This window comes from Hypanus sabinus, chromosome 4 (genome assembly GCF_030144855.1).
Source record: "Hypanus sabinus isolate sHypSab1 chromosome 4, sHypSab1.hap1, whole genome shotgun sequence".
In the NCBI taxonomy this organism is placed as follows: domain Eukaryota; kingdom Metazoa; phylum Chordata; class Chondrichthyes; order Myliobatiformes; family Dasyatidae; genus Hypanus; species Hypanus sabinus.
The window spans coordinates 108,962,270-108,975,728 of NC_082709.1; the positions used below are offsets into that span (position 1 = coordinate 108,962,270).

Consider the following 13,459-nt stretch of genomic DNA (forward strand, 5'->3'; position numbering starts at 1 on the left):
AGAAACTGTTTTAGAGTAATTTTGTCTTCAACTCCAGAAGGTATTTACGATTGGTGGATGTGCACTTTAACACAAAATTCATACTATATAAAAATTGAAAATAGAGATATTTGACGGCAATCTGCATGTTTTGATCCTATTAAAGCTGCAGTTGATTGAGATTTGTTCTCTGGCTTTATTGTTGAAGATGAGGGATGGGTTTTAATTCCTGCAGGCGGTGAAAAGAGACAAGAATTACTGAGAATGGCTTGATCGATTAGTGTTATGAAGAAAGTAACAACTTTGTACAGGTATATCTGTGAGGATGGTGTTGCTTTCAAGCAGTGAATTTCATATACAATATTTTTGGCATTTTGGAAGTTATTTCATTTAGAAATCACTACAGCTACACAACCTTAGGACAGAGCTTAGGTTTTGTTAAATTGTTGGCATAGGAGAGTGGACAGGGTGCCGAGCAGTAGCCAGACACTTGGGATGAAATAGGAAATGCTAAACCCCATTGGCTGTTTTTTTTGTGACTTTTAGCTGTCATTCCAGCTTCATTGGGGAAACTTTCCTTTGCTTCCATGTTTCCTTGGTTCTGTACAAAGGGAATAAACAGAAAGCTCAGCCTGGCAATATCAATTGGATTACCATGCTCTCACAGTAACTGTTTGTGAGTCTGCTGAATAAAGTGCATTTCATATTAAAAGTACCACCCTTTTCTTCACTGAAGCTTTGCTTTTTCCTGCTATGCGAGTAAAGATTTCTGTGTGCTGCCTGAGCTCCCTCTATATCCATGACCAGCCATCGATGATTCTTACTAATCCCGCAGTCCTTTCTGCCAGGGCCATAGCAACACACTAATTGAAACAGCTCTTTAAGGACACCTTTGGTATGTTGGGTTAAAGCAGTTCATATTTATAAGTGAAAAGCAAGGCCGTTGGAAACTAAATTCCACACTCCACATTTCGTGCTGAAACAACAAAGAGGTAAAGCGTGACATACAGCATTCCACTAGTTGCCAAGCAACAAACACATCCAAAAAAACACCAACCATTATGTGTAACCAATTCTCGAATGGTAATCCTGCTCATCATTGATTCCAAGAGATGTCAATTTAACCACTGAACTTTGTTGAATTAGTTAACTTCAGTGAATGTTTTATTTGGACTGCTTTGACTGACATTGGAGCAGAGTTAAGAGTAAATATATTCAGCTTTAATTCCTGAAACTGACTGTTAATTTGATATCTGATAAAAAGTGTACATGTGTGATGCAGTGTCAGATTCATCTGTGAACTCTTCCTGACCAGGCTACTTGCCAAAAGAAAGAACAGTCATTCAAATGAGGCGCTGTTCACTGACAAAACTAATTAGCAAAGAATGGAAGAAAATAGAGTGAAATAATATTACTAAGGAAGAATATAGTGGTGTTTTAAGTCTCATCCATCTTTGAATAGAGGTTCTGTCTTTGCTTAGATAAGATGTATATCTATGTTCAGATTAAAAATTTTTTTAAATGTAAATGTCATAAAATATGACTGGTTGATAGATGAGTTTGATCTGATAAAGTGTTTAGGGACATGTGCTCTTTACAAGAGATAAACTTACCCATAATCAACAAACTCCCCACTGTGCTGACCTTTGCAAGAAAAGGTTCTTGAACGTTAATTATTAAATGTTATTAATGCTAATTATTCAGTTTTTAAATGCACTCTGACTACCAAATGTTCAATAAAATGAATTAAACCAATTGCATTCAGAATGATACGTAGCTTTAATAAACAGTTGGGTTCTTTCCAATTTAATAAGAACTGTGAATGCTTCTCAAAGCTCAGCTGAATCTGCAGAGTCTTTATACAACCTGAATGCAATTTAAACAACTTCTGACTGACACATTTGTATTTCTAAATTAGAAAGAAAGTAGTTGATGGTGGGAATAATCTTAGATTTAAAACCTCATAGAGTGACAGCAGTCAGAGGTAGTTAACAGTTTATTCCTTTTATTTCCTAATTTTAATAGAATTGTTCTGGAAGCTAAACTAAATGTTTTATTTTAAACATTGTAATTTGGTGAGTAACTTTTCTTCCTTGTGAACAGACACACATACTTCAATTTAGAATCTAACAGAAAATCATTTAACATTGTGAATCTGATGTTCACTGTTGAAATGAGGCAGAGATGCCAAAAGCTTAAAATGGCTGAAGTTGAAAGAGCTACTGGGTTTATCCGACCCCCTTCGGATTATTGCAAACAATTACTATTTAGTTCCAACAAACTCTTTTCCATTTTTATAGTCCAGTTATGTAGTAATATTTACATTATTTTGCTAGCTGAGAGAAGTTAGTAATTATGATTGTTAGTGAGCTGCATTAGCTGTTGATTAATAGATCTATTTTAATGAATTTAATTCCCTGCCTCATAATTGTTTTCAGTAATATTTTGTTAGTGAATATGTCCTGAACCATAGGGTGAGAAATAAGGAATGTCAACATTAGCAACTCATTTTTAAATGAATACTGGTGTGGGCAGTAACACTGCAAAGAGGCGATTGTGTATCTTAAGAGGCTACTCCTCAAGCAGAATCTGGCATTGCAAGCACAGAAACAAATAATCTGAAGGACTTTGTAAATACTTCAATATCACATAGGTAATGGATACTAAATAACGTCTGACAGTTAGTGCCCTAAAGCAGTCTGATACCTGTCCGCAAGTCCTCCAGTACCAAATAAGCAGCAAGTCCCTGTGAAATTCAGGGACAAAACTGAGTGAGCAATGCTTTGAGAAAATGACCTACCTTTATATCTATAGCTTTAGTTGACAAAGGCCATCATGGTTTTCCTGCCACACTTCTAATCTCAGCAAGGGTAGAAAAAATTATCAATTGCAACACACCCATGTGGGGGAAAAAATTGGTCATGAAAATTCTTGAATGATGAAAAATGTTATTGTGCCAATAAACTGCAAGTTGCCCAGTTTCTGAAATAGTTTCTGTAACAGACTTGCATATCCTTGAGAGAATTAAAAACGGCTGTCAACTCAGCCCAAATGCTTCCTTAACTGACTGGGCTGAATAAGTGTTAGATTTGCAGCTCAGTTTTCAAAATATTTGCACAATAGCATTTAAAAAAACAGTCTAACATTTTACTAAGACATGACATACGATAGCTTCAATTTTGAAAAGCATGGTAATATTCAGTTTTTTCAAATGCTTTAGCCATATTCCAAAGCTTACGGATTTGATCTCCACATCCCTGTCGGTGGTTGCTGTATGATTCCTGGTGTTAATGTGATAAAAGAGCCACAGAATGCTATGCTTCTGTTAATAATTGATAAAAGAAGAAGTGTACATTAAAAATATATTCTTACCTTTCGGAAGCAGAGGCCATTTCTTTAACAGCAGATAAAGGTTTGTAGTTGAAGTGACTATGACTTGCCAAGGCACGGCTGTACACTGAAGGAAAGGAAATGAACGCTGAGGAGCTGCTGATTATTGCAGAAGTGTGGTGGCAGTGTGACTCAGAGTATCCAGGAGTTGGGTAACTGTAAATTGCAATCTTGAATCCAAGCTACTGAATATGTGTCTAGCAGACATTAAATTCACCACATTGCACTTGTGCAAAAACAGAAAAAGAAGTATGAGACTGGTGTGAGCAAAGAGATCTGCTTTTAATTCTTTCCATTTAGCTATTAAGTGTTAAAACTGTAACCACATGATTCAGCAGATTAGATGTGAACAGGACTCTTGGCTATAATGATCACTATCATTGTAGCTTGTGAAAGTACAGCTGAATCTAGTAGTGACAAAGATCGTTCCTAGTTGTTGTATCGAAGGGCCTCTAAGCAACAGGCTACATCAATTTTCCTGCTTCGGACACAATTCAACTCAACTTTGTCACCGGCAACGATCAGTGCAAACCTGGCTGGTGTGAACAACAATCCAGCTTCTCGGTCCCTGACCTTACCTTCAGCCCAACCCACATTTTGTCACCCCGCTTTCTCCCCTCACCACTTTCACACCCTCCACCTTTACTCACCCCACCTTCTTTCCCCATCTTCCCTCCCCACCTTCTTTTCATCACTTTCAGATCCTCCAAATGCTCCCCACCCAAATACTCGGCCCCCAAAATCTCCCCCAAAAATTTCCCCCTCCAAAATCTCCTCTTCCAAATTCTCATCCCTCCAACTTATCCCCCCTCAAAAATTCTCCCACCTCCAAATATTCCTTCTCCAAATTCTCCCACCCACCAAATTCTCCTCTTCTCTAACTTCTCCCACTTCTACCCCTCTGCCTTCTCTTCCCAACTTGTCTTACCCACCTTCACTCATCCCTCCACCTTTCCTCTCCTTCTCTCCCTTCTGTTCCCACCTTCTCCCCTCCACTTTTTCACTCCTCCAACTTTGCCTCCCACAAATTCTCCCCTACACCTTCACCCCCTCCAAATTCAACCCCCTCCAAATACAACCCCACCACATTCTCCCTCCTATGCCTTGTTCCCCTCCACCTCCTGCTCATCACTTCCTTGCCCCACATTCTCCCCATGTTCTTGCCCTCCACCTTTTCTTCCCCAAACTACCCCACCTTCTCCCCTCCTTCTCTCCCCTTCTCTCCCCTCCTCCTTTCCCCATTTTCTCTCCTCAACTTCTCCCCACCTCCTCTCACTCAACTCTCCTCTGAACCTCCCCCAGCTTGTCTCCCCTGCCTTCTCTCCTCCTCCACTTTTCTCCCCCTCTTTGGCCCCATCACCTCCCCAACCTTCTGCCACTCCAGCATTAACCCCACTGCTCACCCCCTTCTTCAACCCCTCCACTTTCACCTCCTCCAACTACACCTCCCTCCAAATTAATCCCCATCATCTTCTCCTCCTCCACCTTTTACCCCTCCACCTACTCTCCTTCCAACTTCTCCCCTCCATCTTCTCCCCCCTCCAACTTCTATCCCCCACCTCTCCACTTTCTGCCCCCTCCTAGTTCTCTCCCCCAGGTTCTCCCCCCCACATTCTCTCCCCCACTTTATCCCTCCATGTTCTCTCTCTACATTCTCCCTCTACGTTCTCTCCCCCCACGTTCTCTCCTCCACATTCCCTCACCCACCAGATGTTCCTTCCCCCCACATTCCCTCCTGCCCATATTCACTCCCCCAAAAATTCTATCCTTCAACTTCTCTCCACCTACCTACTCTACCTACCACCTTTTCTCACCCCCTCCAGCTACTCCCTCCTCCACCTTGTTGGGCAGGTGATAGAGAAGGGACGCGCTCAGACCGATGGTTTGAAATGTGTCTATTTTAATGCAAGGAGTATTGTGAACAAAGTGGATGAGCTTATAGCGTGATCAGTACTTGGAGATATGATGTTGTGGCCATTACAGAGACTTGGATGGTGCAGGGGTAGGAATGGTTACTTTGAATGCCAGGCTTTAGATGTTTCAGAAAGGATGGGGGGGGGGGGCGCATGGCACTGCTGATCAGAGATAGTGTCACAGCTGCAGAAAAGGAGGAAATCTTGGAGGGATTGTCTACAGAGTCTCTGTGGGTGGAGGTTAGGAACAGGAAGGGGTTAATAACTACTGGGTGTTTTTTATAGATCACCCAATAGTAACAGGGACATTGAGGAGCAGATAGGGAGATAGATTCTGGAAAGGTGTAATAATAATGGGCTAGACCAGTGAGTCTTATTTCAGTGGTTGGTAAGTTGATGGAGAAGATCCCAAGAGGCAGGATTTATGAACATTTGGAGAGGCATAATATGATTAGGAATAGTCAGCATGGATTTGTCAAAGGCAGGTCGTGCCTTACGAGCCTGATGAATTTTTTTGAGGATGTGACTAAGCACATTGATGAAGGTAGAGCAGTAGATGTAGTGTATATGGATTTCAGCAAGACATTTGATAAGGTACCCCATGCAAGGCTTATTGAGAAAGTAAGGAGGCATGGGATCCAAGGGGACATTGCTTTGTGGATCCAGAACTGGCTTGCCCACAGAAGGCAAAGAGTGGTTGTAGACGGGTCATATTCTGAGTGGAGGTTGGTGTGCCTCAGGGATCTGTTCTGGGACCCCTACTCTTCGTGATCTTTATAAATGACCTGGATGTTGCAGCTATGTAGGACCCTGGTCAAACCCCACTTGGAGTACTGTGCTCAGTTCTGGTCGCCTCACTACAGAAAGGATGTGAAAGCCATAGAAAGGGTGCAGAGGAGATTTACAAGGATATTGCCTGGATTAGGGAGCATGCCTCATGAGAATAGGTTGAGTGAACTCAGCCTTTTATCCTTGGAGCGACAGAGGATGAGAGGTGACCTGATAAAGGTGTATAGGATGATGAGAGGCATTGGTCGTGTGGATAGTCAGAGGCTTCTCCCCAGGGCTGAAATGGCTAGCATGAGAGGGCACAGTTTTGAGGTGCTTGGAAGTAGATACTGAAGAGATGTCAGGGATAAGTTTTTTACACAGAGAGTGGTGAGTGCGTGGAATGGGCTGCTGGCGACAGTGTTGGAAGCAGATACAATAAGGTATTTTAAGAGACTCCTGGATACATGGAGCTCAGAAAAATAGAGGGCTATAGGTAACCCTAGATAATTTCTAAGGTTGATACATGTTCAGCACAGCTTTGTGGGACGAAGGGCCTGTATTGTGCTAAGGGTTTTCTATGTTTCTCTCCCCCCCACCTTTTCTCACCCATTCTCTTGCTCCTCCTCCTCTCCCTCCACATTCTCTCTCCCCATCTTTTCTCCCCCAGCTTCGCCCCGTGTCTCCCCATTCTACCTCCCCACCTTCTTCCCCCTCTTCCTACCCCTTCCAGTCTCTCCCAGTCACTAGCTTTTACCCCTCTGCACCCACTCCATTCCCTCCCTGTCCACTCTACCATCTTCTAGTCCCACCCACCTATTCTCTTCCCCACTCTTTCCCTCCTCTCATCCTTGCCTCCACCCACCCCTCCTTGTCTCTTACACACAACCTCTCACTACCATCCCTCTTCCACTCGCACCCTCTTACCCCCACCCCTTTTAAACCACATCCTCACATCCCTGCTCCTTCTGCCCCCTCCCTCACTCTTTCCCTCCCATCCCCTCTCCCCTGCCCCTTCTCTCTCTCCATCTCCTCTAGCCACCGATCCCTCAATCCCCAACTCCTCCCTCCCTCTGCCCTTTTAACTGCATCTGCCCTGTCCTGACCCCTCCCCGTCCTCCATCCTCTCACCTGATCTCTTCCCCCACCTCCCATCCTTCTCCCTCTTCTGTCAGCCCCTCCTTAGCCATCACCATTCCCCCCCCCAACCCACTGACATTCCCATCCTCCTAGCCCTCTCCTCCCGCCCCATTCCCCCAACTCTCCCTCCCATCCTCTCTTGCCCAGGCCCCGCCAACTCATTCTCTCTCTTACCCGAACTCTCTCACCCTTCTCACTCTCAATCTCCTGCTGTAAGTCTCTTGAAAGCCAGTTGTCCGTGCTGAAGCTTTTGGTCATCATGTTCATGTTTCCACCTTGGCACAGTGCAGCTTGTTTTTTGCTGAATACAGTAATATTGCTAACTTAGAATAATTTTACTTTTGTCCCCACACTCTAGACAACAAATTGAGGAATCATCAAGGCCGTTGCGTCTCTCTCTGCAACTGGAAAAGGCTGTAACAACAAACTATAAGCCTGTTGCAAACCATCAGTACAATGTAAGTGTGATTAGTTTTCTGTCACATTGACGTGTGACCAGACTAGCTGTGTATTACAGCCAAAGGTTTGTATTAGCAGAGGAGTGAGTCTTCAGCACGAGCATGGGAGCAAGATGGAGGTGTGCTTATAGTGGGGCAGGAACATGGGTTGAAAAATATTCAAGGGAGGTATTTAACAAGGGCCACTTCACTGTTGCTGTTTGACTATGTCTGTGTTTTACATGAACTGAAATAAAGGTCTGTAGCTGCTAAGATGTCAGTTATATTACCTTCCAGCAGAAAGGCAGGTAGAGATGCTCGACAATGCACTGGATTGGAGTGGAGGATATGTACGCAGATGCACATTTTCTTTGCTTTCTATATCTTGCTGAAAGAAGAAGTCTGTCTGCCTCAATGCATCTGGAGTCATCAAGCCTATCGGTACAGAAACAGGCCTTTCACCCAACTGGTTTGTGACAACCAAATGTGCCTACCCAGGCCAGTCCTGTTTGCTCGTGTTGGCCCATATACCTTTCCTGTCCATGGAAATATCCAAATGCACTTTAAATGTCATAATTGTGTGTGTCTCTACCACTTCCTCTAGCACCTCACCACCTTCTATGTGGACAAAGTTGTCCCTTGGGTCCCCTCTACCCTCTGGTTTTAGGCTCCCATGTCCTGGAAAAAAGACTGGCCATTCATGTTATGTATTCCCCTCATGATTGTATTACCCCGCAGCCTCTGCTCCTGGGGTAAAGGCCCCAGCCTGTCTGACCTCTCCATAGAACGAAGGCATTCAGTAACATTCTCAGAAATCATTTTCACTTCTCTTAATTGAATCAACTGCCTCTATCTCTTTCTCCCACTCACTTCACCTTATTATCAATATGGGTCCTTTACACATTTACACTGACATCATCGGTAGTTCAGTACAGCCACTTTTGCAATTTCTTCCAATTCAGTGTCATCTTAAAACCCAAAATTTATGCCCTGCCATCTGTTTCATGTCCCAGCTAGTACAAAACCTACTGGCCCCGCACTCTCCAGAGTTGCCACCTCCTTTCTGTGAAAATGAACATTCCTTTCACCTATAATATTGCTGCCTTTTGCTGATGCCTTTTCCTGTTTCCTACCAAGACCCTCAAACAGGGTCATCTAAATATCTATACCCCCTCCCCCGACTCCCATGTACCATTGGGCATGGCGGTGGTTTAAAGAGTCACGAGACCTTTGATCTCAGATTGTTTCCAGGTGAACTTCCTCAACACCCTCCATAAACTTATAATCAAGCAACGCCTGCTGTCTGCACGTCCTGCAATATCCGCCACACTGCCTTTCCCGGTGCTTTGGGTCCTATCAAATATCTATCAGCCCAACTTAACAATTCTGATCCTTGTTTTTACCACCCTTCACACCATTCCAATGGTCCACCACATCCTGCCCCTTTTGCCTCTTCCCTCTTCCTACTTCCTTGAACTTCCCCCATTATCTCTTTTGATTTACCTTCCGCATTTTTTCAGTGCCATTACTGTTCATCGGGGTTGTATGCTAAAAATGTCTGAAGTATTCTTGCAGGTACAGTACATGCCTTAGGGAGATGAAGAAGACATTTTGAAATAGGCAGGTTATTTAAATTTCATTGAGTATTGTTAAGGTACAGTTATATGCATACATGATTAAGATATCAGGGTTAGAAGGTGTAGTGTGCCCAGTAATCAGGAAGGGGGTGTTCAATGCTTAATCTAGAAATGAGGAACCCTTACAACGCAAAGGTGTTTTTTTTTTGCAACCTCCTCTTCTCCAACTGTTCCATTTGGGCTAAGGATAGAGGGGGTTTATAGTGAACCCCCTGCTGAACTGCTGAACAGAGAGCAGTTTGGAATGAGAACTTGGGAGGGTCGTCACTTGGACGTGATCTCTGAACTGAGATCAGTCAAATGGACTGGCCACTGGCAGTCAGGATGGTGAGAGGTAGAAATCATGGAGGAAAATGATTGTGATTACTGATTGAGAGAGGTTCCACATGTGATCGTGGGACCTGTTGGACAGCAGTCATGGGCCCCAAGAATGCAGCAATCTGCTAGGTGCCTTCCAACCATTCCAGTGAACAATTAGTCTGCCTTTATTGCCTCCCCATCCCTGGAATGATAGTTATAGGTCACTTAAACAGACCCCTTGGCCCATTGAATCCACTTCACTTGAAAATAGATTTACATCCATCTTATGTTCTTCTCACAGCATTCTTATAAATACACCCTAGATTCTACCACTCATCCAGTTAACCTATCAAACCACGTGTCTTGGCATGTGGGTGGAAACCAGAGGCCACAGGGAGAGCATGCAAACTCCACATAAGCAGCTCTGGAGCTGTGAGCTCTCTAACTGACACTGCACAGTGCAGTGGCTTAAATCAACAAGAACCCTTGGCATCTTCATGGAAGAATTTTGCACTCCGGCATGCTTAGAATGCTGTTTGAAACCACGTCTTATCAACAGTGCTCTTTGTGTGTTTCTGTCTCCATCTCCTACACATGGAGCACAAAATAACATTTCCAAAGTCTATCACCCACACACGAAAAACAATCGTGTTTTTGATCAAACTCAATAGTGAATCAGATACAAATGTGCCACCCAGTAGCATTTCAAGGGCAGTATATTTAGTTCCCAAATACTGTCTCTGCTTAGAAAGATGAGTTTGATCTACTGTTGCATATTACTGATAGTTGGTTGTGAAAGAAAGCGACCCTTGACGGAAGAGGTGGTGACAAGGTGTGCAGACTACAATAGAACCCAGGCTGCCCAAAGTTTTTCTGCTTCCTCCTGGGGTTCCTACATCTCTTGGTAGGAATAACACCAGAGGTTAATGGAATGATCAAAGATCCGTTGCCCCTTTTCCAGACTCCGGTCTACCTCAGATAGCGCTTACTGACTGTGATTGTCAAGAGCACGTAGATTGTCAACTGAACAGTGCGGAGGCACAGATGTTCAGACTGTCAACTATTTTGCTGGTTGCAGGTTTAATAGGCTGCCACTCTCAAAGATGTTTGAGATGAGATTCTAGATCCCTATTCCATTTTGTCCTCTGATCTGAATGGTTAGTTGCCACATCAGTTATAACAAGAATAATCAGCCCAAATTCAAATGCAGAGAGGCTATGACTGAGAACAATCCACACAACAAATAACTTATTGCATCTCCACTAGGGGTAAATTAATCTATGCCTCTATCACCTCAAGATTCAATTTCCTCAATCGTCCCTTTAGTTGGATGTCCCTCCATAAATTTCAAATTATATCATGTACCGGAGGCTGTTCACATCTTTGCTCATCTAACAGGTACTCTCCACTGGTCCATTACTGGCTGACCCTTAAGCATCTGTGTGCTCAACTTCTAGATCCTGCTTCCACACCAAGTGCCACAATTCATTGTTCTCTGCCCATTTTAATGCTTGTGAAACGCAGAGCAGCTGAGGCAGCATCTGTGGGGAGAGAAATAGTTAATGCTTCAGGTCAAGATGTGTGTCTTATAGGTTAAAATTGTTCATATGGTTGGCACAGTGTAAGCGTGCAGCAGGATTTGATCACTAGCTCTCCACCGGGGAAGATTGTGGAAACTGTCAATAGAGATCTTTAAAAGGGATCTGGCATATCAGATCAGATAAGTCTTAACCATGATCACATTGCATGTACAGTCCAGGTTTGAAGGGCTAAGTGGCCTAATTATGTTCCTATTTTCTCATGTGGTTGGACCAGAACAGCAGCAAAGGGTCAAGAGTCCTTGGTGCAGGGCAGGTTAAAAACACAAGCTGGTGGAGCAAGCTTGGCTAACTTCCCTGAACTTCTGATACTTTTGCCCATTTTCTATCAACTGTCTTGTGAATATTTAGATACCTCATGAGGGTGTCAGATTGGAAAACGGGCTGTTGTGAATGGATATGAACAGGAACTTGGTCTGTTTCACTGGTGCTTCCACAAACCACTTCCTTGACCGGTGCTTAGGTTGTCAGCAAGGCGCATAGCAGAAATATCCAATCGCTTTGTAAATCTCAGAGCGTAGTGGACACTGTTCCTGATGTCCCTGGCCACCGCTCTCCCTCTCCAGCCTGTTATTCAGCTATTGACACTGGTATTGAACATACTTGTAGACACTGACTGTGTGTCCTTCTCAGAGGCAGGAGCTACATGGTAAAATTGTGCCCTTGAGAAAGAGATATGTACATACACTCATATACAATTCAGGATGTAGCAATCAAAAGTCTAGAGGTAAAACTGATCGGACAGAGTGCAAGAGGGATGTCCTTTCTTTGGGAAACTGCGGGAGTAATCTCTCGGGTTGCTTGTTGAGGCTGCATCATTTTATTGAACTGTGGTCCTTCATCTGTGTGTGAAGAATGAATACTTGCACTTTGTAAATCATGTCTCTGTGCTTCATGAAGCTGATGCAGGCCAGAAAGCCAATAGGCTACTTCTGCCCTGCAGGAGAGACAGCGGAAGGCCCCTCTTGGATACAGGTATCCAGTTGTAATGTGGCATTTATGTATTTTATTTATTGAATTGAAGGGTGGGCCCTTCAATTACACCACCCTGATTTTACCCTAGCGCAATTTACAATAACCAGTTAACATATCAACCGGTAAGTCTTTGGACTGTGGGAGGAAACCCACACAGTGACCCTGGAGATCTGATGGTGGGTTCCTGGGCTTCTTGTCTATTCACGAATCTGATAAGGAAACTAGACGGTAAGCAACACAGGCACTGAGAATCTCTGTCAGTAACTGATGCAATGACTTAGAAAGAATTGGTTTCCTGGAAGAGAGCACTGCTGTGCATTTAATCTGAGTGCAATATCACTTTACTAATCTTGAGCTTTCTGTTAGATTGAATACGAGAGGAAAAAGAAGGAAGATGGAAAGCGTGCCCGGGCTGACAGGCACCAAGTTCTGGACATGTTGTTTTCAGCATTTGAGAAGCATCAGTACTACAACATTAAAGACTTGGTGGATATCACAAAGCAGCCAGTGGTAAGTAAAGAGAATGATGTACTGTTCTAATTCTACCAGTGCCATCTTCTGGATTTAAAGTGTATGGTTCACTTGGAGGTTAAGTTGTGGCCATAAATGATATAATTGCGTATGAGTTATCCTTTAATATTTGTTGCAGTATTATGCCAATTTGACTCTAGGAAAAGTGTTATAAATGCCACACGATTGTAATTTCAAGGATTATCCCTTAGTAATAATGATCGGTTGAGGACAGAGAGAACCTGTATTTACTGACAAGTACTTTATTATCTCAACTAACAAGCACATGAATTTACAAAGTGACGAACTGAGGACACACCTAAGAGGTTGTCTGTTCTTCCGTGAACAGTCAAAGAATAGAAAAGGTACTACTCATGCAAAAGAGTCTACGCTGGCCAGGTGTTCCCTGTGGTCCCAATGTAATCTCTCCACATCTCCAGCTTGGGGTCCACCACATCTGCCATGATTGGTCTTTGGAGTTGTCATTGCTTTGCATTCGAAGCTCGTTACTTTTAAACACACTTCTTACCAGTTCAGGTGTTGTGTTTCAGTCTTGCGGGCTCAACTGACCAGTCACCTTTGTATTGGCTGTGGTCCAAGCCAGCATCAGTCTATTGTCCTCTCTTCAGCAATTGGCAACTGGTACTTTGTGTCTCTTTGCTCTAGGTCAGAGTAGACCAACCAACCAGTTATGAGGCTCTGCATGTTCTGTCACACCTCACAAATAACTTATTTGGAAATTATCTCAAATCCAGCAGATTATCAGGAGCACATTGATACAGTGATTGGGTACAACTGCAGACAGAGCAAAG

At 43.4% G+C, this 13,459-nt stretch overlaps 2 protein-coding genes across 7 annotated transcripts in view; one reads left to right on the forward strand and one right to left on the reverse strand.

The window, feature by feature from the left end:
- Positions 1-7,542, reverse strand: part of kctd4 (potassium channel tetramerization domain containing 4) — a 31,073-nt gene extending 23,531 nt beyond the window's left edge. For 4 of the 5 annotated variants that reach the window (XM_059967842.1, XM_059967840.1, XM_059967839.1 and 1 more), the window contains exon 1: positions 3,352-7,542. The gene's annotated coding sequence lies outside the window, so the exon portion shown is untranslated. Of the gene's footprint in view, positions 1-2,779; positions 3,320-3,351 lie in introns of those variants that run through there. The other variant, XM_059967841.1, reaches the window with a different exon arrangement.
- gtf2f2a (general transcription factor IIF, polypeptide 2a) overlaps positions 1-13,459 on the forward strand; it is a 139,942-nt gene that overhangs the window by 104,316 nt on the left and 22,167 nt on the right. For both annotated transcript variants that reach the window (XM_059967843.1, XM_059967844.1), the window contains 2 exons: positions 7,549-7,648; positions 12,504-12,647. In XM_059967843.1, coding sequence (XP_059823826.1) covers positions 7,549-7,648; positions 12,504-12,647 — 244 coding nt within the window. The remainder of the gene's footprint in view (positions 1-7,548; positions 7,649-12,503; positions 12,648-13,459) is intronic.